The following is a 25,782-nucleotide window of genomic DNA, read 5'->3' as shown; positions in this document are numbered from 1 at the left end:
AGGGAAGATTTGAGCGGATGGTTCCTTGCAGTGACGAGCGAACCAAGGTTCTTGCCTCCTATCGTGATGGGGTCAGATCTGTAGCCATCGGCGCACATAGCATGTTTGTTCATATTTACAAATCGTATCAATCTCTGCGTGGCAACTCTCATGTAGATTCCCGAGACGTGGGCAGTGGTATAGATTGGAGGCTCTCATGTTCCGCGGCTTCAGTGCAACTCCAAGGCCTGGGCAACTTATCTTGCCGCGGCAGCGCCAATGGTCGGCCCTGCCCCTCGGCTCAGGAACACCGCCACCAACTTCGGAGCTCCCTGTGACACCCAACCAAACTTATCCTTCACCACACTGTGCTACAAACCAAGCTTTCAGATCATGGATCATGTCCGAAGAACGCGAAAATCAGCTGCCTGCATGTCAAAAATGCAGATTGCGCAAAGTCAAATGTGACCGGCAAGCACCCAAATGTACCAACTGTGCGAAAGGAAGTGTCGCCTGCATCGTTGTCGACCCGATTACTGGAAAGCAGTATGCACGTGATTATATCAGGCAACTGGAAGAGAAGGAGCGCGACCTCACGCAAAGACTTGGTGCACTCGACGATGCAGGGGTTGTCACTCCAGTCTCGACTGAGAGATCGGACGGTTCCCATCCGACACCGGCAGGCCATGAAGCGGCAGCGAGCTCGGGAACTCAAAGCGGATTTGTCGGCGATGGCAGTGGATTGGGTTTCTTGCAGAACATTCTTTCTGATACTAAATGGCAACACCATCGCGCACAGATACTGGAGCAGCTGAAGAAGCGTCCTCGCATCGTTAGGCATCGGCTCGTTGCTTACGCTCTGCCACCGATAGTACAAGCGCGACAATTGTTTGACAATTATTTCGCTGGGTTCCATGTCCACCATGCTATTCTACTACGCAGCGAGATGCTGGACGTCTTTAACCGGGTCTACTCAGTCCCGCCATCACTAGGAAGACCCTCTGCTCAGGACAATTTCCGCCTTTTCATGTTGTTTGCAATCAGCGATACAACTAGACATCGGGGTTGCCAAAGTGCTAGTCAAAGTGCTGAACATCCATACGGCTACTATCTTGCTGCTGAAAGTTACCTTGCCAATATACCACTGATCAAAGGTCTGGACGCTATCCAGAACTTATTGCTCATAGCAAGGTTCGGCATGTACCATCGTATTGGAGCGTCAATATGGGAAATATCCCACCTTTGTATGCGCCAATGTATCGAATTGGGTCTTCATCTGAATGCATATGGCAATCCGGACCCTTTGAAAGAACAACACCAGCGCAGGGTATTTTGGGAGTGTTACGTTCATGATCGTTACAGCTCTGGCATTCTGGGTCGTCCTTTCGCTCTACTTGAGTCAGAAATAAGCATGCCACTGCCCATAGATGCCGACGACGAGACGATCATAACATCTGGAACGAATGTACTTGATACCGTTCCGACTGTCACGCGTGTACACCCAAGCGAAGTCTCAATCAACTTGTTCTGCATCAAGCTGCGGCGTTTAAGCTCAAGGGTACACACAGCCTTTTACACCAGTCGCAAATCACCCTCAAGCGGTACTGCAGACGGCACTCGGACACCAGCATTCCGATCAATCGGAAATGTCTACTCGTCCTTTTCTCAATTCGATAGCGAGCTTCATGCGATACGGGCGTCAGCACCTGTCTTCTCAGGACCCAGATGTCTGTACGAGCGATCTGAATGGCACGACTTTATGTATGAGAAAGACCGCCTTCTGCTTGCCCGTGGTGCCATGCACAACGTTCCGGCACGACAGTTCTCTGGCGCGTCCATACTGAAGGAGATACTGAGAACGTGCTACATGTCAGCAACGCGTACAATAGAGTTGTATGCGAATCTACGAAGCAAGGACGCTATCACTTGGACGCGCAGCTACTTTCAGGTCATCTTCACAGCCGGCCTCACTGTAATCTATTGTGTTATCTTGGATGTCTTGAACGACAACCATGGGCTCTCTGCGACTCATACGGACCCTCTGCGAACACTTCATATCTGCAGCTCACTGTTAGATTTCTTCAAAGACAAGATGCCAGACGCAGGGTCTTTTGCGACTGTGTTCAACGTTATAAAGGAAGAGTTTGTGAAAGACCGTTTCGCGCATTTACTACCCTCGTCAGCCAACGTCACAGGGGCCCCTACTTCACAGCACCGCCAGCAGCTCTCAGGCCATCTCTCAAACCAGGAAGTTCCTCCAAGTCATTCAGTCAATGCGAATCCGCTACATTCGGGCATAGCTTCTGTCGATGGACATTATCTACCATCCGTTGACGAACAACAGCAACAAACAACAGCAGATGCCATGTCACTTCGGGACTTTTCCGACATCACAACTGCTCAATTTTCGCAAGAACTTGCCATTGGTCTTACAGACGATATTATGAATCAACTTGAATCGGGGCTGGGTGAATACGTATGGGGTTCGTTAAATCCCGAGATGAATTGCTGGAATCTTCTCGGTTACGAGTAAGCAGGAATATGAACGATGAGCGCAAATTGTTTTGTTGAGCAGTTTGTTTGTTATATAGCGCCGTCAGTCTTAATATACTCATACAATCGATCTACTGCTGCAATTGCAGTCTGCATTTGCGTCTCAGCCGTTGCAGCACCTACGTGTGGAGTACTCACGACGCGTCCGGTTTCCCAAAGACTACCATATACCTCTTTTGTTGGTGGTTCATGCTCATGACAGTCAAGGCCCGCTCCCCAGATGAGGCCTTCTTTCAAAGCGCGCTCGAGATCCGCCTCTTGTACGATTCCACCTCTCGCAGCGTTGATCAAAATGGAAGTGCGCTTCATCATCTTAAGTTGTTCATACGAGATCAGACCTCGGGTTTGTGGCAGAAGAGGCACGTGTAGTGTTAGAACGTCAGAGACAGAGAGCACCTCATCAAGCGTCTCTGCCCGTGTGTGCGCAATGTCCTCCCAAGCATCCTTTGGCAATAGTGGATCGTATGCGACTATACGACACCCTAGTCCGCCTTGAAAGATTTGTGCCACTTTCCGCCCGATGTTCCCCATACCCACAATACCGACCGTCTTGCCGTTGATGATCAAACCGGAGCAAGTTTCTTTCGGTACCTTGATGCCAACACTCTGTAGCGCTATGACGCGACCAATCTCACGAGCTACAGACATTGTGAGCGAAAGGACTGTCTCGGCGACAGACTGCGCATTGACTCCGGGCGTGTTGAAGATCTTGATCCCGCGCGCTTTACAGGCTTCTCCATCAATCTTGTCGATCCCGACACCCTGTTTCCCGATGGCCTTTAGGTTCTTGCATGCTTCGACGTCTTCTGTGGCCAGGTACGATCCGCGAATCACCAGGTATTCAGCATGCTCTCTCCACTCTGCGTGCTCAGGGTCTGAAGGTAATATAGTGTTGAATAACAACCGGGCGTGTTCGATGGCTTGAGGATGTAACGTGTCCAGTAGATAAACCGTTGGCTTGTTGACTCCGTTTGGCGAAGTTGAGGATTCGGAAGTAATTCCCGAGTCAATAAGTCCTGGTGCCATGGCCACAGCTACGACGTGATAGCAAGGTGGCTGATCAGAACTCAAGCAAGTAAAAATTCGAAGGCCAGGGCAATGTCGAATTGCAACTGCTTGACAAAATACGGCCAAGACACTGAAAACAACGTGTGTCTGGATGTACAGTGCCTCTGGAAATGCGGACACACCAGGTCCTGAAATACAGACAACATTTTGCCATACTGGATAAGCCAACACCGCGCTCACATGCCGAAGGACAGATGATGTGCAGAGTAACACGGCTTGTCGGACGACCACCGAAAGATGTCGGCACTAGCGTCGGAGGATGTCCGCCTCTCCCGAACAGGGTGTGGGAAAACCAAGTCTTTTCCTGGGCTGTTTGGCCCCACCGGTTGGTAAAGCCGAGGCACGAAATCAAGCGCACGATTCAACCTGGCTTGAGACGCAAGATGCCGAAGGCGATAGTCTCCCAATGGCAGCAGGTGCGTTTTGCGTTGGGCTCCATGAGCCACTCACAAATTGCCAACAATGAGCTGTTGTAATTGAGGTGACACAGCGATCTCAGATGCGCTCATCAGGGCCTGAAGTTGCTCTCTAGAAGCTGATCTAGATTGGAATGCAACAAGTATGCTGCGAAATCCCTGGAAAGCAGTGTAACGCATCGACATCATAGTGAGGCTGCTCAGGCATTGAAGTACACATCTCTGCCGTCCATCATCAGGCGGCTGCGATGCGCTGAATACACCGATGGAAAAGATGAGATATCCCTCCAGGGCTCCAGGCGCACGTTGATGGCTGGTAAGCTGATTCTCAGTCGCAGCCGCGTAGTCAGCCAATTCTTCCTCAATGTGTCTCAGCATCATATCTCGATGTACGTCTTGGGCCATCAAAGGGCATTTAAGTAGTTCCATGAGGCCTCTGACATGGAGTTGGTTCTTCGTTGAACTCGCTGCTGACAATGCGGCAGGTATTGTTTCTTTCCAATGACTTAGATTGACGAAATGACAAAGTAGATCGTTCTCACTGCGGTTCCGGATAGAACGCAGAATTTGCGCGTGTTGGATGAGATGTTGCAAAGCCGTGAAGCCCGTATCCATCGGTGCAGTTCGTGGGGACGAAGGTGGCGACATCATGATATCGCTGTCGTTGAGACAAAACGGCCGATCCATGGCTGTACTCAGGTGCGTGTCCAAGACGTACAACGTCCAGAAAGCTCTACCATTCTGCCTCTTGATCTCGCTCTCTGAAGTCATGTCGGAGATTCGCGAGGTATGCATACCAGAAGAAATGCAACGTGTCATTGCCAATCCAAGCAGATGCCATGAGGATCCGCCATACGTTGTGTACAGTGAATAAACAGTGAGAGCCGTAAGACATTGTACAACCGCTAGATCCTCGGACTGATCGAGGATACGTGGCATAAGCTGTATGGCTTTGGATGCTAGCTCTGACGCTAGCACTTCCGTGAAGCTGTAGGTTGGAGATAGCAGCATGCCAAGCGCAATGCCTGTTCTTACGAGTAAAACCTTATCTGGAGACTCGCTACTTATGATCTCGAGAATACCATCTCGCTCTGCCGTGGAAACAGTGTTGTAAAGTTCTTCGAGATCGCCGCGTGTCATGCTGGGGAAGGTTGCTGGGGCTGTTCCGAGAAAGGTTTGGAATGCATCGACAGCTTGATCAGCGTCGAACCTACTACTATAAGGGAAAATTTGACCCCGGAACTCTGCTATGGAGCCGGAAATCGACTGGTTGGTTCCGGAAGGTATACTGGGATTGGCACCTCCTACGCTTGCGGCAGCGACAAATAACGTTGAGAATGAAAGTTCCTGGTTCGAGAACGACTGCCTATCGGTAGGCTCCGCCATTGCACTCAAGCTCAAGTAGTTGGCTTCATGCATAGCGTTTCGCAAGTCGTCTCCTGGCCTATTGTAAACAACCGATGTTCCAGTCCCGCTATTGCTCGGCGCACGAGGAGTGTCAGCTCTCGTCGAATCGCTACTCCAACTCTGGGTTGTGGAATCGTTGCTGTTGAGGTCGTCGTGCGGTACATCAGATTGCCGCTTGCATCTACCTTCTAAATCACGGATCCTCAACTTCAAAGACTCGATGTATGAGATAGAAGATGGATCAGAACCATCGATGGTCGAACCAAAGCGTCGCTGCACACATTGTGAAGAGGCTTTGAGACATTGTTGGCATGTTGGTGTTTCACGAGAGCACTACACCACCTGTCAGCGCTATGTCAATACGACGTGAGTTCACAGAGTGATCGCGGATTATCCTGCCCTGAAAATAAGAATGGAACATTGGGGGAGAACGGCTGTTGGCAGGTGTTACCATACGTCGTAATTACTCGAGGAAATGCGCCCACCAACCTTCTGTTTTCTCTTCCAACATCTTTCGCAGGCTTGCGATTGCATAGTGGTCATGTTGACAGGTTAAGTCCGAGTTGGGGTCTAGGTTCGAAGATCGAGGTGGAAACGCCGTGGCGAACCGAGGCATTGGGCACAGGACGAGGCGCTAGCGAGTTCGGGTCCCACCAGTCAGAATAACCTGGGATATCTACAACGAACTCAAGTTCGATTGCTTCTAAGGAAATGCAGATTGCTCCGAAACAACTGGGCTTCTCAGATATGGGTTTTGTGGCACTTTGCGGTCAGCTATTGAATCCTGGGAACCATTGGTCCCGCTGTTTGGAACGTAAGAACTATTACCGCCCCACGACCAGGGAGACACTTTTCACGACTATTGGTCTTTTGACGTACTCAACGATGCCGGATATACTCATACAACACGCAAGGTCAGTTTATCTCTATATTGTAAACATATCTTTTTGACTACGAGCTGGCCAATACATTCGTGTGGCCGTTCGTCAGTTCTGCAACAGTAACATCAGCCTTTTTTTTCAAGACATCGATAACTCCATTAGTCGACTCGATTGCAGCTCTATTCGCCTCCTGGTGGGTCGTTTGTTCGATATGCTTGACTCTTGCGCTCAGTTGTGCCATCTCACTTGCTCTTCTCGTCGCTCCACCGAGGAGCAATGGCCCATCTGTCGCTGCCATGACCCATCGCGCTCCCATTTGGCAAAATTTCTCTACGAGATCTAGTCTCGAATGTAAACCTCCTACACCCACCCATTTCCCGTGCCTTTTACAGGCATTGATAGTCTTCTCGTAGACCTCGAGCAATTGCGGGCTCTCGTACTGACCCGGAATACCTAGCTCGGCGCACATGTCATTGGTGCCAATCAGCAGACTATCAACACCTTCGATGGCTGCTAGCTCTTCAACGCAATCAACTGCTTCTAGTGTCTCTACCATGGGAATGACGAGTGTTTCGCGGTTGCACACGGGGCTCATAGCCTTGGCGGAGAGGTGTCGATATTGGAATTGTGGCATGTTGTTCGTCGACGAACGGTGACCAACGGGTTGAAACTTTGCGGCGGCGACTACGTCTTTGGCGTCCTGTACAGATCGGATGTGCGGGACTATGACCCCCATGGCGCCTCCGTCTAGTACACGAGAAACGAAGAAAGAATCTTTAGATGGAACACGAACTATGGGAGAGATGCCGGCGTATAGGGCAGCTATGCAGATCTGACCTAAGACATATCAGCCTGTAGAGACACAAATGTTGGGAAGAATGGAAGGTCAACAAGGGAGAACATACTGGTTGTGTCCAAGTCAAAGGCCGAGTGTTCCATGTCAATGAGTATGCCATCGAATCCTGCGGTTTTCGCCATCATTGGAAGCTCGACACTGCGAACAAGCTTTACAGACAAGGTGTATGCTACCTCATCGCGGAGCATCTTCTCCCGAATAGAGTTATGGAGAGTGAGTTCAGCCATATCGCCGTTTCTGTCTGGTGATGATCTCGTGTTCACAGTACCAAATCGAAGAACTAGGCAGAGTTTGAGGTATAACAGCGTCTTGTTGGCCGTCTATTGACTGCAATAAGTAATGCGACGTAATCCCTCGCACTACGACATCATTTATGATCCTTTCGGTCCACTACACACGGTATCGGGCTACCGATATGTTTTCGGGACATGACCGAAGTGCGGAACATGAGTATGTGCTGTGCATGAGTCATGCAGGATCTAACGGGAGCAAGTGCGCCTGTCAGGGCATCCTTTCCCCGCTTCTACCACGCCACCTCTCGGGCGACCACCGACGCAAGATGTGGCCTTCGCATCAGTCCCGAAACGCTACAATCATCGGACGACTACCGATAGCACCAAGCTCAGAAGAAATGTCTAGGCAAGCGACTAGTAGGGCATCTGGGATCTGGGGAATGTGTGGGCGACACGAACCATCCCCGCACGCTGGACAGGCAACAATGGACGGGAACACGCATGGCCAACTGTGCATCATTTCGACTTTTGGACTACATTAGTTGTTGTAGCAAGGTATAAAGAAGCCGAAGATCTCGAAACACTATCGCCGGATGCTGCACCGCTCAGACCCTTTCTTCTCTCTACCCGCCATTGAGTAGCCAAACTCCACCGCCGACATCACCATGACTACCGACAAAAAGTTCCTGGAGCAAAGCTGCGAGACTGTCAAGCTTGAGGATGCTGGGCTTTCTGAGGCCGAGATCTTTCTCCAGAGCTATCCTCTGCTGCGAGAGAAGTCCAAGGATGAGCTCGACAGATTGAACAAGGCTGTTCTGAAGAAATTGGATTGGAAATTTTTGCTCATCATTACGTTGATGCTATTGATGAAGTAAGATAGCTTCCTTGGCTTCATGGCTCAGAGTCAATTGACTAACTTCCGACAGTTATCTTGATCGCATCAATGTCTCTAATGCCCGCCTTGCTGGTATGCAACATGACATCCACATGAGCGATGTGGAGTGGTCTGCTGGTATCTCGCTCTTCTACGTGGGATACATCATTTCACAGGTACCTGCAAACATCATCATGTCGAAACAGAAGCCACGCATCTGGATGCCCTGCATAATGCTAGCGTGGTCATCCGTCACCATTTGTATGCCTGCATGCACTAGGCCATGGCACTTCATGCTTTGTCGCTTTCTTGTTGGCTTCACTGAGGGCCCATTCCTCCCTGTGGTGGCGCTCATGACCTCAAGCTGGTATACCAAACAGGAAAGTCCTCTACGGATGGCAATCTGGCACGCAGGAAACATCGTCTCCAATGTCTTCTCTGGTCTACTTGCGGCGGGCATCTTAACCAATATGGACAATATTGCGGGTCTACATGCATGGCAGTGGTTTCTCCTGTTGGAGGGTATCGTGTCCATCATGGTTGCCATTCCCGGATTCTGGCTTCTTCCGAACTTCCCCAACAACACCGGAACGTACTACTTCACCGCTGAAGAGCAACAGATGGCGCAATACCGCCAGTCCGTGTCTTCTGGTATGGTATCGGAGGACGAAGAAGGCGACTACCTTGGCGGATTGATGCAGGCCGTTCGAGATCCATTCACGTGGCTATTTGCCGGCATGCATTTCTCTCTTATCATCGCCCAATCATTCAAAGACTTCTTTCCATCCATCATGGACACCTTGGGCTTTGGAAAGGTTGAGACCTATCTTGTCCAGGCCCCGCCATACGTGATAGCTTATATCGTCACGCTGGTCGTGTCATGGTCGTCCGGCCGTATGCTCGAACACGGCTTTCATATCATCGGCGCTATCTCGACAACACTTATTGGAGCAATCATCATGATCAGCACGCTGAATACAGGTGCGAGGTATTTTTCCATGATTCTCCTCTGTTGCGGACCATTTGTCGGGCTCAACATCCAGCTCTCATGGGAGACCACAGTCGTGCCTCGTCCGCGGACCAAAAGAGCTGCACTGATTGCTATCGCAAATTGTGTGTCAAGCGTTAGTCATTGGTTCACGCCATATTTTTTCCTCACGAACCAGGAGCCGAGGTATGAGACAGGAGGTGGTTGTATCATTGCCGGATGTGGCTTGACTATCATACTGTGTCTTACGACAAAGTGGTGGTGCAATAAGAAGAACAAAGATTTAATTGCGAAAGAGGAGCGGACCGGGGTTACTAATAGCTGGAGGTTTGCAACGTAGGCTAGTAATGCAAGAAGGTCACAAATAGTCTTTATAACAAAACTACTAAGATTATTAACGTATAATAAAAAGATATTATCTCTTTAAGCTTATTATTATTTAGGTATAATTCTATATATAGATTTATTCTTAAGAAGTTATAGAGGTTATCCTTAGATAACCTAAGAGTTTGTTCTTAGAGAATAAGTAAGTGTAATAGATAGAGTTAGTATAATAGCATAATTAGTAGATTAAAATAATAATATAAGAAGTTATATAAGAATAAAGTATAATTCTTAGATTAAATACTAGAGTCTTATATAAAGTTAAATATACTAAGCTATAGAGGTTAGAGTCTAAACTATATACTAATAAGTATAAGTATTACTTAGTATTATTTAGTTGTATTAAGACTAATAACTAGTTAAGTAAGGCTTACTACTATTAAGTTTATATTTTAAGTCTACTAATATAGTAAAACTCTAATAGCTAAGTTCTTAGAGTTAAAACTAGAATAAAAGCTTAGTTACTACTACTCTTATAAGTATATTTTAATAAAATTATAGTTATTATTATTTAGTAAAAGTAATTAGAGTACTAGTTTTTTATAGTTATTTTTTAAAAGCTTTTACTTTTAAAAGTATAAAATAACTACTCTATTCTAATTTTATAATACTAGCTATAATAGAGATATTACTTAATACTTATAACTAATTAAAAATAACTACTATAAAGTAGTTACTTAATTAATAGAATATAGTTAAAGTAATTTAAACTAAAGCTCTATATTCTATTTATTTATTTAACCTTATAGTACTATATACTATTATAAGTTATATTAGTTTTATTTATGTAACTTTAAAGTACTATACACTATTATAAGTTATATTAGTAATCTATACTAGCTAATAATTAAACTCTTAGTTAATAATTAATATAAAATAATATTTTTACTTTAAAGTTAAGAAGTATTAAGCTAAGTATCTATTATATAACTACTATACTTAGAATTCTTTTTAAAGTAAATACGTTTTATACTAAACTTATTATTTTACTAGCTTTTATAATAAGAGTACTAAAAAAAGTAATTTAAAACTTAGTTATAGTTATTTAAAATATTTTTAAAACTTATTATTACTAAATATAAAGAAAAGATAAAGAGAGTAGATTAAACTTAAAAGCTAATATCTTTAAAATACTTTAAAAGCTATTAGTATTAGTAATAGTTAAAGAATTACTATATTAATTTTTTAAAATCTCTTATTATATATAAAAAGAATCTTTTTTTCATAAAGAAATTAAGGCTAAATATTTCTTAATAAGCGTAAATAAATAAGAAGTACTTAGTATAAAGCTTACTAAATTATATACTATATTGTCTTAAGAAGAACTACTATTTAAGATAGTAGAAGCTTTTAAAATAAAAGTATTATTATAACTATTCTTTAGAAAATAGAGAAAAAAGAATAGTAAAAATAGATTATAATAAGTATATAGAATAAATAGAATGATTATTATACTTATTAATATAAACTTAGATAGCTTATCTATTATATAGATTATTAACTAGTTATTTTATTATATATAAACGTAGTATTATTCATATATTATTCAATATTAATAACGCTTTTATACTTAAGAATTTTTAAAAAATACTTTATAAACTACTACTTTAGTCTACTTTACTTTAGTATTAACTATTTCTTTAGAAGTATAGTTTAAATCTATATAATATATTAGTACTATTTTTAAAATTCTAATAGACGCCTATAAAGTTATATATTTAAAGTATACTAATTTATTTATTATAGATACTAAAAGCTTTAAGCTTATAGACTAGTTATTTATTTTAATAAATATTAAAGGTATAAGCTTTTTAAGCTTTACTTAGTAGTAAAAGCTTTATATACTTTTACTTTAAGTTTATTAGTAAAAGGTTTTATATTAATATAAGTTATCGCTTAAATTTAAAAACTACTAGTTTTGTAAGCTTACTTATATAAATAAAAAGTACTAAGAGTTTATCTAAATTAATATATTTAAGGACTTCTTTAGTAATGATATAAGACTTAACTTATATAAAGTATTCTAGCTATTATACTTTATATTAAGAAATAAAATTACTTTATTAAATACTTATTTTATATATAATATTTAATACTTAAAATTTAGGTAATAAAAAGCAGAAGCTATAACTATTAATATACTATACGTTTTAAGTAAGTATATATAAAACTATATATAGATTCTTAAGTACTACGCTTATAAATCTTATATTATAAAGTAGAGATATAAATAAAAGATAAAATATAGATAATTATAGGGCTTTAGAGAGTATTATATAAATATAAAGAAAACTATTAGTTTACTTCTTTTAAGTTAAGTAATTTTAGAATTATAAGTATTAAAGTTCTCTAATATAGTATAGTCTAGATTATATTATTTCTTTTTAAATTTTTTAGTACCATATTCTATTACAGATTACTAGCGTGTTATAATTATAGAATTTTGTTGTAGTATAAAATAAGAAATACGTACAAAAACTATTAGACTACTCTAATTATCTATATTAAGAAGAATTATTACAAAAAAATAGAACTATATATATTAAGCACTTTGTTTTAAGTAATAAAGTAAGACATATAACTAAAAATAAAATTAGAGCTACTAAATGATATAGTAATTCTATAGTAATAACTTTTATAGAATACTTTAGAAACTTACTAACTATATAAGTTTATAAGCTAATTATATTTTCTTACTTACTTTTTAGTATACTAATAAATTATTAAATATAGAACTTAGTAAATATAAGCTTATTTAAAATCTTTTATAATTAGGACTTTTATTAAGATTACTAGTAAAGACCTAAGTATAGTAAATATAGAATTTACTTTTAAATAGAATATATAACTTATTAAAGCTTTAGGGATAGAGCTTATAGTATCTTAATATTACTTAGTATTTTATTTGTACGCTATTATATAGAATTATAGTCCTATTAAAGAACTTATCAATAGCTAAGTAGAATTTACATATTCCTTCTTACTAATACTAAGATACTAATTCTTTATACTTATATAATAAGCTTATCCCTTTATAGTTTAATAAGATATACTTATTATTAAAGTTTTTACTAATACTGCTTAAAAGTTAAGTATTATACGTAATATAGCTATTAACGTATTATTAAAGTATATAGTAGTAGCACTATTAAAATTATTACTATAATAATTATTACTACTAAGTATATATAACTACTTATTACTTAGTAGTGTTTACATTATATAAGCTTCTAAGGTAGCTATATTAGATATATACTTATATTCTTAAATCAATATCTTTTATATTATTTAATTTACTAAAATAATTATATATTACGATAATAGTATCTATAATTACTTTTTATTATATATATTTAAGTTCTTAAATTATAAGAAATATAAAGCTAAGCTAGCTTTTAAATAAGGTATTAGAAATACTCTAGAGATACTTTTCTTTCTTCTTATATCTTACGCTATAAGCTATAACTACATTATATAACTAATTTACCCTTCTATTCTAAGTATAAGTAAAGCCTCTATCTTCTATACCTATATCTATTCTAGCTAGTATAAGAATAGTACTAATAAAAATAATTTAAAACTAAATTTTAGAAATATATTTTAAGAACAAATTCTATAGATACCCTATAAATTACTTAGCTTACTTTTAAGCTTTTCTAAGCTTAGCTTAAATAAGTTAACTAATTATATAAACCCTTATACTTAGTAATTAAAGTAACTCTTAAAGTACTCTATACTAACGACAACTAAAGTTTTACTATATTACTAAGTAGCTATTAGCGAAGTAGCTATAGTTATAATTATTCTTAAGGCTATTATAGAGCCCTCTATATATAGCTTCTCTAAATATATTCTATACTTTAATAAAACAACTTACTATCTATTAAAAAAAGATTATTAGAGTACAGAGTTTAAAATTATAATATCTAAGTCTATTTAGATATATTTCTTAAAATCTTGAATTAATTATTTTAAATTATAATTACTTACTAATAAGTAAGATTTTTAATATATTTATTGACCTTACTTTCCTCTAAGCCTAAAGGATAAAGCGTATAAGATATATTTCTTATATATTATTACGTTACTACGTAATTATATCATATTATAGTACTATTAACAAAGTTTTATATAGCTAAGCTTAAACTAAGTATACTTAAACGTTGCTTTTTATTAGCACTAAAATACTAACTTCTTACTTTTACCTAGTAACCTACGATAGTTATACTTTTAGAAATATACTTATTGTTATATTTATTACTAATACTACCTACAAATTAGGTAGTAGTAGTAGTAGTAGTAGTAGTAGCAGTAATAGTAGTAGTAGTAGTAATATAAATATTACGGTAACTACGTTATTAAAAAAAACTAGTGCTATTATAGTTATAACTATAAATATAATTCCTATTACTATTAAGTAGCTATAGATACCTATAGCTTAGTAGCAGTTATATTATCTAAGGTAACTGTATTAACTATACACTTACTAGGCTCTCTTATATTATTATCTAAGCTATCTAAGTTATAGAGTTTATTAACAACTATCTTATTTAATATTTAATTAGTACTAAAATATATTTTTAGATTAAATAAATTATATACTAATTATTTACGTAGAGTAAGTACTTATAATAGTACTTAGATAATTAATATAATATCTTTAGCTAGCTAGTAAATTAATAGTTTATAATTATTTAATATACTAATACTACTTATTATTTTAGATACTAAAAGCGAAGTATATAATATATAATTATTATACTAAATATTTTAACTTAAGAGTAGGAAACTTATATACTATACTTGTATCTTTAATAGGTTTTCTAATTAAAGATTAAATAAAAAGAAATTTAAAAAGAAATTTATAGTTTCTAAGCTTCTTATTAAGCTTTCTACTAGTAAATTAAAGAAAGAATTCGAAGAGTATTTATAATTCTAGAGATTATAGTTTTAATAACTCTTAAGACTATCTATATTAGTATAATAGAGACTAGAGGCATATATTTTCTAAAGAAATAAAGTACGCGCTATATATACTTATAAAACGCGCCTTGCTCTCTAAAGTAAAGTAAGAATTATTCTCTTTATAACCTATATCTATAGTTAAAATATATAAGCTATCTTCTACTACCTCTAGTAATATAAAGTAAGTACTATTATTTATAGTTACGTTTTATATAATAATCTTTCTTCTTAGCTAGTAGTTAAGAGATAGCTCTTTTTACTTAATTAGAGTAATAAGCTTACTCTTAGAGTAGAGATCTAGGTTAAGTTTTCTTATTATATACTTTAAGTACTAAGCTTATAATTTATAAGTAAAGTATAAGTCTATCTATTAAGAAGTATATCTAAGTAGTATAAATATAATAAAATAAACTTCTAGATTTATAATAATAGAACTAGTTATATTAGTTAAAAAGAAAATTCTTAAGCTAAAATAACTAAAGTAGAGTAGAAATATAAATATATTAGAAAATTTATTAAGTTTCTATCTTAAAAAGAGGCGCTTAATTAATATTACTATAGTACTTAATAAAGTATATACTAGATATATACTAAAAGTAAAAGATATAACAAAGTACTAAGATAAGATTATTAAAAAATCTTAAGAGTTTATCTAGTTCTATAAAATAGCTTTTTACTTACTACTTAAAGAGCTAAAGAAAGACTAAAATAAAATAATATAGTTAATATAATACTTTAAAAGTAATCTAAAAGAGCTTTAGTATATATATTTTAAATATAGCTTTAAAGTATATAAATAAATCTCTACTTAAGAGTACTATAAGTAGTACTTACTCAATATACTTATAGATTTTATAAACTATAGCTTTAAAGTAGCTATAGTATATAGCTAAGCTTTCTAGTAAAAAAACTAGATAGTTAGATCTTTTACTATATATTTAGAAGTTTTAAAAAACTAGTTAATTTCTTACATTAAAGTATAAAAAGTTTAATTCTTATTTATAAAATTAAAATCTAAACTTAGGTAATTAATTACTAATTACTACTTAATTTTAGTAACTTATAAAGACTTAATTATATTAACTTTTATACTTAAAAGAAATTTATAAAAAATACTTACTATATATAAATAATATCTCTAAGTTATACTCTAGAAGAAAAAATAGTAAAGCTCTTTTACTTCTTAACTAAGCTAGTAGAGTAGACTAAAAGATAAGTATATAATTACTTACTATAAATACTAAAAAAAAGGTTGTTATATAAAAAAGTACTAAAATAGTAACTTAAGCTAGCTACTTATTAGTATTTACTATATAGAATAAGGTTAAACCTCTTTAATATTCTAGAATTAATAAGATATATACTTATAGCTATCTTACTAAGTATAAAGTATATATATTATATAATAAAAATATAGCTTTAGAATATAAGTTAGAAGTAATTCTAGACTTATAAGCTAATATCAGCTTAATTAGTTAAAAGTATACTATAAAGCTAGATCTTACTTTTCTTAAAACAGTTAAACTTCTTAAGTTAGAGTAGTTCAGGCTATAATAATAAAATATATATACTATATATATACTAAATCTATACTTTACTAATAATAATAGTAGTATAGAGTAATAGATTAATACTACTATATATAAAGTTAATAAAGAAGGCTTTTTTCTATTATTAGATAACTTATTCTTTAAGTAGAAAAATATTACTAATAACTATTAATACTAAATTAAGTATTAGAAATATATAAAAGTATAAATATACTTATTATTAATAAAAAAACTTCTAAAAGAAGCTAAGTATACTAACTTAGATAGTTATCTACTAGAGATATTTTAAATAGTAGTATAGAGTTAGAGCTAAAAGTATATATCTAGTGTATAAATATAGTATATAAAGTTTATATTTTAAATAAACTATTAGAATATATAAATATCTTTAATAACTATAATAAAGAGATCTTACTATAATATAAGAGTTAATACTATATAATCTCTATTATAGAAAGTAAAGAGCTACTTTATTATCTACTATATACTCTCTTTTTATATAAGCTTTAACTAGTCTAATAATATATTAAAAAAGCCTTATATTATAGCTAGATCTAATATAATACTAGCTCTACTAGAGCTTTTATATTATTTATAGTTTAGAAAGATAGTACTCTTTACTTTTATATTAATTATTATAGTCTTAATACTATTACTATTAAAAATTATTACTTAATTTTAATAATTAGAGAGATATTAAACTACTTATTAAGTATATAATACTATATAACTCTTAATCTTAAAAACCTATATTATAATATTAAAATTAAAGTAAAACATAAGTAGAAAACTACTTTTTAGACGTAATATAGCTATTTTAAGTACTTAGTAATACTTTTTAATTTTTTTAATACAGTTACTAGCTTCTAAGCTTATATTAATAAGACTTTAAGTACTTACTTAGATTATATTTATATATCTATTTCAATAATATTCTTATATACTAATATTTTAAGAATATTATAATACACTAGTACTTTATATTCTCTATACTTTAATTCTTAAGAAAAGTAAAAATTATATATTAACTTTAAGAAATATATATTTACTTTACTAAAAGTATATTTTCTAAAGTCTTTAGTTATAAGGCGTAGTATATATAGATTTTATATATATTATATCTATAGCTAAATAGCTAACTCTAACTAGTATTAAGGAACTATTATTATTCTTAGGCTTTACTAACTCCTATTACTACTTTATTATATACTATATTATAGTTATAGCTCTCTCCACTAATGTTTTTAAGAGAAATTAGATATTTTAGTAATATAAAACTACTATAGAAGCTTTTAAAGCGCTAAAAGTATACTTTATATATATACTTATTCTATACTATTCTAATACTATACTTATAATTTACTTTAAAATAAATATCTCTATATTTACTATTTCTAGTATATTATTTTAGCTTTTTAAAAATAATAAATAGTACTTAATTATATTTAGTTTACATAAGTTATAAAGTATAAAACTAAACTATAAAGTTTATAATTTTAAACTATTAGTAAATATATATTATTTTTAATAATAAAGATATTATTTAAAAAGCGTATAATAGACTATCTAAGTTTTAGAAAATTATAATAGCTTATTCTTTATATACGTAGTTTAAAAACTAAATCTATACTAAGTATAATAAGTACTCTACTTAAGTACTTTTAATTTTAGAAAAAAGTACTATCTAAGTTATTTTAATTAAGTAAATAGTTTTTTAAAAAAGGTAAACTATAAGTAAAAGAGTAACTTACTAATATAGTATTTACCTACTTTATAGAATAAGCTTTTAGTAAAAAAAAAGTAGAGTAAAGTAAGAAAATCTATACTTAAGCTTAGCTTAGTAAGTATATATAAAATATATATAGCTAATATATATAGTATTATAAAAGTCTCTACTACTAGCGCTATAGAGTATATACTATATATACTATACTTACTACTTAGTATATTAGTTAGTAGTAAACTTATACTAGCTAGATTAGAAATATTATTAGAAGTTTTACTTTAACTTAAGTAAAAGAATACTTTTATTTAGAAAAGAAGTATAAACTTTAAGTAGCTAATATATATTTAAGCTTATAAAAATATATCTATATAGTATATTAATAATAACTAAGTTCTAAAATATAATAGTAAAATATATATTCTATTAGAATTTACTTTAAAGTAAGAAATCTTATCTTAGAACTATAATATATAAATAGTAAGCTACTTTAGTATATATAGAATACTTAAGCTAATTAGTAAACTATACTATTAGCTAATACTAGGCTAAAATATTTAGAATTATAAATAGACTTATATAGTATATTAAAGAGGTAAAGTTCTAAAGTATAGTAAGTATAGTAAGCTAGTATTACTACTAATACTAGAGAATATCTTTAAAAAAGTATTACTTAATTTTATTATTAAATTACTACTAGTAAAAGATAACTTAGATTATGTCTTTAATATAGTAATAGTAATAGTTTACTACTTCTTAAAGATAGTAATCTATATACTTACTTTAAAAATATTAGATATAAAGTAATTTACTAAATATTACTCTAATTATATTATTTTATAGTATAGTATTTAGAAAAGTATTATACTTAATAAAAAGTTAATTTTTACTTCTACTTTTTATATAGAAATTTACTACTAACTATAAGTAAAGTATAGGCTTAGTATAGCTTTTTATCTATAAATAGATCAGTAAACTTAATACTAAAATTAGACTATACAGTAGTATTTTTAGATATTTACTACTAATACATAGTATAACTAAATTTTATTATTACTTACTACTTAATTTACTTATTAAAACTCTATCTATAAGTCTATTAAGTTAATACTATTCTATATTATATATAGTAAATACCTATTACTCTCTATACTAGCTTAGGATAGCTAGCTAGAAAAAGAAGTACTAGATACTATTAATAAGATATAATATATATATAGTATATGTATGTTAGCTAAGAAATAACTATATAAAGTATAAAAATACTAGACCTATTACTTTAATAAGAAATAAAAACCTAAAGTTTTCTACTAAAAAAACTTAGTACTTCTAAGTATAAAATATATTTATTTACTTTACTAATTATATAAGAAGATATTTAGTAAGTTTATAGAACTTTTCTTAATATAGAAAGTAATTAAATTATAAACTTACTACTTATAGCTACTATTTAGCTACTATATTTATAATATATTCTATATATTTCCTTTAAAATAATATAAATCTTGAAAAAGTTCTAAAAATAATACTTAATTACTAAATATTTCTCTAGAAAGCTAAGAAGTTTAAAAAGTTAAAAAGATTCTAGAGAAAAGAATAAACAAAAGCTAACTATAATATTAGCTATACTAGAAGAGCTATAAAAAATTCTATAATACTTAGACTTCTATTCTAAATTTTAAAAATTTAGAAGACTTGAATCTAAAGTTTAAATTAAGTATATAGTATAAGAAGTAAAAAAGAAAAATAAAAAGATCTTATTTATAGTGTATAAGAGGCGTAATTCTAATATAAGAGAACTAGAGTATCTATATATATAAAAACAAAATAAGATATAAGAACTTAAAAGATTACTTAATTACTTATATTATTTTTACTATTACTACTACTTCTACTATAATTTCTACTACTACTCTTACTATTACTTTTACTACTACTCTTATTACTACTACTCTTATTACTACTACTCTTATTACTACTACTCTTATTACTACTACTCTTATTACTACTACTCTTATTACTACTACTCTTATTACTACTACTCTTACTCTTACTACTATTACTTCTTTTAGAACTATTATTTATATTACTAGTAGCTTTACTTTCTTAAGCTAATAACGTATTAGTACTATAAGTATTCTTATTATTAGAACTAAGATTAGAATTAGAGAAATTACTACTCTTATTAGCTATACTATTTTATAAGTATAAATTAGTAAAATAAAGTTAAAAAATAAAACTTATAAGTTAAGTATATGCTAAGTATACTATATACTTAATAATTTATTCTAAAGAGCTAGTAATTCTATACTACTTAACTAAAATTAAGTATAAGAAATCTAAACTAGTTATAAAAATCTAAGTAGGAACTTCTATTAAAGTACTTATATAAGTAGAAGTATAGTAGTAAGTTAAAAGCTTAAGATTAAATTAGCGCTAGTAATAAATAAGCTTAGAGCTAGTATATAGAATAATAGTACTATTTTTAGAATTATTAGTATCTAATATAGTAGTATTATACTTATAGTAGAGACTATATAGCTAGTGAAGCTTACTTACTATATCTCTAAGATTTTATAAATTATTAGTAAAGATTTAGAATATCTAAGAGAATTAAAGGAAAATATTACTAAAAGGTAATTACTATAACTACTTTTAATATAATAGGTAAAGCGCTTCTACTAAAGCTTTTTATAAAGCTTTTTACTAAAAGCTATATTTTATATATAATATAAGTAAGTTAGTATAGTAAGCTTAACTACTATATACTTATTATACTTACTTTTCTTATATAGAGAAGTATTCTAAAAGATAGTTTTTAAAATATATTTAAAAATAAAATAAAAAACTATTTAAAAGTATAAGTTATATATAAGTAGTATATACTATATTATTATATAGTATATAATACGTAAGTACTACGCGTATTAGAGATAGATAGAATAATAATAATATAATATAATAATGTTTATTTACTCTTATAATAAGTAAGTAAAGGTTTTCTACTTTTACTATAATAATATAAAAAAATTGTATAATAATAAAGTAATAGTTAAATAATTTTTATAACTTTCTTTATTATAACTTCTTACTAAAAAGTAAAGTATAAGTATAGTATAAGCTATAGATAAGTAATATGAAGAAGTTATAAGTATAGTAAACTTAAAGTATATAGTAGAGAACGCTCTTTTCTTACTATTAAAATAATAAGAGAGATTTTTTTAAAGCTACTACTATTAAAGTTACTAGCCTTAAGAGAGAGGTTTTATAATAGAGACTAGAAGTATATATTTCTTAAAGAAATAAAGTACACGCTATATATACTTATAAAGCACGCCTTACTCTCTAGAGTAAAGTATAAATTATTCTCTTTATAACCTATACTTAAAGTTAAAATATATAAGCTATCTTCTACTACTTCTAGTAACGTAGAGTAAGTACTATTGCCTATAGTTACGCCTTATAATTAATAATACCTAAATTATTACTATATTAAGCTTTAGCGTTTTTAATATTTATAGTTATACTTATTATTATTTCTTTAAAACTCAATACTTAGAAGCTATTATCTTATAATATATATAGATATACTTTATTTTAAAGATAGTAAGCTAAAGTATATTAATAGAGTTTAGGATATTAAAGTAGAGAAGTTTTAAGAAAAATAACTATATCTTTATTTAGATAGCTTTATAGTTCTAATACTATAATTTAAAACTCTAGTTAACTATTATTAACTATAGCTTTAAATAATTCTTGAGAATAGAACTACTTATAATTAATTTAATTAAAAATAAGAGATAGTCTTAAACTATTCTCTTTTTTGTATATTAAGCTTTGTAGTAGCTTTTAGAACTATATAGAATTTATAGTATTAGTTATAATCTATACAACGTCTTAATAAGTATAATTATAGCTATCTATAGTAAGCTTTATCTAGTGTTTAAGAATATACTTCTATATATTATAATATAGTATAAGTTTATATTATTAACCTTTCATATTGTTTACTAGTATTTTTAATATGTAATTATAGTGTATAGGTATAGTAACTATTAAATAGTTAGTTTAATAAAACTATATTAAGTCTTTAGTATAAAGTCTACTTTTATTTAATTATTTACTAAGAGTCTAATAGCTAGCTACTTTACATTACTATTGTAACTTATAATATTATATAGTACTATAGTAAATTTAGAAGTTAATAGCTTAAATAAGTTTCTATACTTATCTCTTTAAACTTAGATATAAGCGAAAATTTATTTTCTTCTTAATTACTCTTTAATTAATACTTTAATTACTTTCTCTCTATTATATTAGCTTTTTAAGAAAGAAGGTTAGAGTTAATATCTAAATAAGTATATAATTTCTAGATTGAATTCTTTAATAATTCTACTTAGCTAATATCTATATAGTAAATTAGGTCTTAAAGTATTATGTTTATCTTTTATTTTCTATATAACTCTTCTTTTAACCTATTACTAATTAAGCTTTAGTTTCTCTTTAGTAGTATATTAGATATAAATACTATAAAGGTACTCTAGATAAAAAGCCCTATAGTTATATATTATTCTATAGCCTCTATATAGCTACTAATTAATTTGTATGTAGCTTAAAATTTCGAGCTAAATTAATTTCTTAAAATTACCTCTATAGTAGAATAATCTATTTATATATAATAGTTTTAGTTAGGTTACTTTAAATAACCTTAGTATCCTCTTTAAGATACTTATATCTTATAAGTATAAGTACTACTACGAGTCTTAATTAGCTCTAGAAGTATAGACTACTAGTAGCTAAGGTTTATTTTATATAGATATTTTAGGGGTGTATACTAATTTAGTAAAATAAATTCATTTATAAGATCTTAGTCCTAGATTGTTGCTAATAAGTATAAGAAGTATATTATATATTTTAATGTCAATATTATATTTATAATAAGTACTTCTAGATAGCTTTTAACTTAGAGCCTTAAATACTAAGCTTAAGAATTAACTCTTAGTTTATAGTTACTACTTATCTTTAAATAGCTTATAGATTATATCTTTAAACTATATATACTAAGTCTTATAGCTTATAATATAGAGTTTAGCTATACTTCTTAAGGCTTAGTCTATACTAAAGTAAAGTAGATTTAAGTAGTAATCTATAAGGTATTATATAGAATAATAATATAGAAGTAAGTAACTTTTATAAACTAAGAGGTAATAATACTAATTCTATACTTTAAAGAATAATTAGTTTAATATTTATATAAGAAATAAACTATATAAGTTAACTATAATTAGTATAGTAATAAAATCTACTTATCCTTTATACTTATTATAATCTATATCTACTATTATAGATCTATTCTCCTATTACTAATATCTATCTATACCTCTAATTATAACCTTTATATATAGGCCCTACTATCACTAATAGCCTTATCTTAGCGTAATAGTATATTATATAACCTAGGCTCCGCCTTAAATTAGTAACCTTCTATCCCTACTATCTTTATAGTCTTCCTTTCTACAGCCTATATAGTAAAAAGAAGTAACTCTTTATTACTTTATAATATAGCTTTTATACAGATAGCTTACTACTTAGATAAAGTATAGCTTATTATCTACTATAGTCTTGTTATTAGTACTTTATCTAAATATATAAGTTCTAAAAAAATCTCTATAATATTTCAATATTATTTATTAGATAGCTTATAAGCTATTAGCTAAATACTAAAGTAGCTAATAATAGTAAATAACAAATGTTAATTTAAGTTCTATAGTTTATATACTATCTTATTAGTAATAGCTTTCTTATAATAGTTCTAAGCTTATAGATAGGTATATTAACCTTTTCTTTCTAGACAATTCTAGATAGAAATCTTTAGATATAGATAAGTTAATAAGAATATTCTATGTAAAGCAATGTACTACTATTATTATATTATTAACATAATATATATACTAGTAATTAGTCGTAGAGAAAACGCTAATAGAGTATTCTATACTTAATTAAAGAAGAACTATAATATTAAATGCTTAGCTAGCTTTACTATATATATCTATATATATATATTTATAGATAAAAGTTTAATAATAATAAAAAAGTTAGAAGTTAAATATTATATTAAAAAGCTACTATAAAGCTTTAAGCTTAAGATAGTTACTCTAAAGCAAAATATTAATAGAAAATAGTAATCTATTAGCTTATAGTATAATTAAGTAGATTATTCTAAATTTACTAAATTATAAGACTTTTATTTAACTATATACAGTAGCCTTTAATAGAAAAAAAAAGAAAGTCCTCTATATCTTATTTCTCTATTAATCTAGAGTATATAGTAAGAAACTTATTATTCCTAAATAAAGAGAACTATAATAGAATAGTGTTATACTTATAAGAGTGTTAGCTTCTCTACTTAAAATTAAGAAAAGACTTAGATAATTAAGGATTAACTCCTGGTTCTATTATAGAGATTTTAAAAGAATAAAAATAGAGGCTTTAATTACTAGTACGCTACTATAATTTTAAACTATATAATTCGAAATCTATAAAATATCCTAAAATTATATATAATATTTTTCTTTTAAGTTCTACACTCTTATATCTTAATCTTTACTATTTTACTTAGACTAACTATCTTTTTATATAGTAAGTTCTTATATATAACTATATTATAGGTATAAAGTAAAGTATTATATATATAAGTAATTTCTCTTCCTGATAATAATAATCACAATCGCTACTACGCTAATAGCTCCTTGTTAGCTTTTTAGTTTTAGATATAAGGCCTATTATATTTTTAAATTAAGGTAATATTATATTATAATATCACTTTATATAGTATCATGTTAGTTCTATAGAATCTTTTATAACTTTAGGCTAAAAATACTTAAAAGTCTTAGTTTATTAATATTATAATATTAACTTTTTATTTCTCTAAAATAAGCTACTATATTTATACTTTAAAGGAATAAAATTAGTTCAAGAGCTATAATTAATATTATCTATAGGTTAAGTAGTATTAGTAGTATTACGTATACTATAGTAATTCCTTTACTACTAGAGTAAGTATAAGTGCTATTAAAGGTACTACTAAGTAGGTATAGATACTAATAGTGTAGTATTTGTATTATTGAAGGTGACTATATTAGTTACGTGTTAATATTACTTTATTATCTTGTCTAAGGCTTCTTGAGTTTGTAGATTAATTATTAACTTTTCTATAGTATATTAAACTACTACCTTAACTCTTCTAAGCGCTTAGAAAATATTAGTAATATATTATAACTAGCTTCTAAGTTTATAATTAATAATAAAAACAAAGTAATTTATATACTTAAGAGTTAATATTATTAAAGTAAAGTATATATTCTATACTACTATACTTATATATCTAATCTAAGAGTTAAGTATCTATATACTCTAATTTAGTTCGTATTAGTAATTGTAGCTAAAAGACTAAGAATAAAAAAAGTTGTAGAAGAACTTAAATAGACTAAATCTTTTTATTAACTTTTTATCAGTATACTTATAAGAAACAAAAAGGATATAAAATTCTAAGAATTAAAACGCCTAATTACATTTTAAGTAGTCTATATTAGTAATTACTAAGTAATTACTATCTTAATTAGTATATTTAATAATTAAGTTAGTAATAGTCACTACTATATCTCTTAAAATTAAGCGCGTTATAATCTTAGTATTATTATCTAAATAAGTTAACTATATCTAAAAGAGATAAATCTAGAACATAGAAGTTAGTAAAAAGATAATTAAGCTTATATATAGACATCCTTTAAGAGTTAGATTCTATAGTTTATAGCACTAGTTACTTGCTATTAACAATAGTTATCTTTACTAAAACTATATATTCTTTTTAACTTTAACTTCTATTAAAAATGTATTAAGTGTTTA

The 25,782-nt window shown here is 30.8% G+C and overlaps 5 protein-coding genes across 5 annotated transcripts; 2 read left to right on the top strand and 3 right to left on the bottom strand.

The window, feature by feature from the left end:
• Positions 1–379: 379 nt before the first annotated feature.
• On the top strand, positions 380–2,512 carry GT037_009479 (uncharacterized protein; the record flags this gene model as incomplete). The annotated part of the gene is made up of 1 exon (XM_038934526.1): positions 380–2,512. The coding sequence occupies one exon, from the start codon at positions 380–382 to the stop codon at positions 2,510–2,512; it is 2,133 nt and encodes a 710-aa protein (XP_038782801.1).
• Positions 2,513–2,562: 50 nt separating this feature from the next.
• GT037_009478 (d-3-phosphoglycerate dehydrogenase) lies at positions 2,563–3,558 on the bottom strand (the record flags this gene model as incomplete). Its single annotated transcript, XM_038934525.1, has 1 exon — positions 2,563–3,558. The coding sequence occupies one exon, from the start codon at positions 3,556–3,558 to the stop codon at positions 2,563–2,565; it is 996 nt and encodes a 331-aa protein (XP_038782800.1).
• Positions 3,559–4,046: 488 nt separating this feature from the next.
• GT037_009477 (d-3-phosphoglycerate dehydrogenase) lies at positions 4,047–7,387 on the bottom strand (the record flags this gene model as incomplete). The annotated part of the gene is made up of 3 exons (XM_038934524.1): positions 4,047–5,756; positions 6,393–7,141; positions 7,210–7,387. 3 exons carry the CDS (start codon positions 7,385–7,387, stop codon positions 4,047–4,049), a joined length of 2,637 nt encoding a protein of 878 aa, XP_038782799.1.
• A 671-nt stretch (positions 7,388–8,058) lies between these two features.
• On the top strand, positions 8,059–9,595 carry GT037_009476 (mfs general substrate transporter; the record flags this gene model as incomplete). Its single annotated transcript, XM_038934523.1, has 2 exons — positions 8,059–8,264; positions 8,320–9,595. 2 exons carry the CDS (start codon positions 8,059–8,061, stop codon positions 9,593–9,595), a joined length of 1,482 nt encoding a protein of 493 aa, XP_038782798.1.
• Positions 9,596–17,882: 8,287 nt separating this feature from the next.
• On the bottom strand, positions 17,883–18,098 carry GT037_009475 (uncharacterized protein; the record flags this gene model as incomplete). The annotated part of the gene is made up of 1 exon (XM_038934522.1): positions 17,883–18,098. A coding segment is annotated over one exon (216 nt), but the record flags the coding sequence as incomplete, so codon positions are not given.
• Between the last annotated feature and the right edge of the window lie 7,684 nt (positions 18,099–25,782).

Source organism: Alternaria burnsii (genome assembly GCF_013036055.1).
Source record: "Alternaria burnsii strain CBS107.38 chromosome Unknown 728, whole genome shotgun sequence".
In the NCBI taxonomy this organism is placed as follows: Eukaryota; Fungi; Ascomycota; class Dothideomycetes; order Pleosporales; family Pleosporaceae; genus Alternaria; species Alternaria burnsii.
This window is presented reverse-complemented; position numbering and strand designations above follow the sequence as displayed.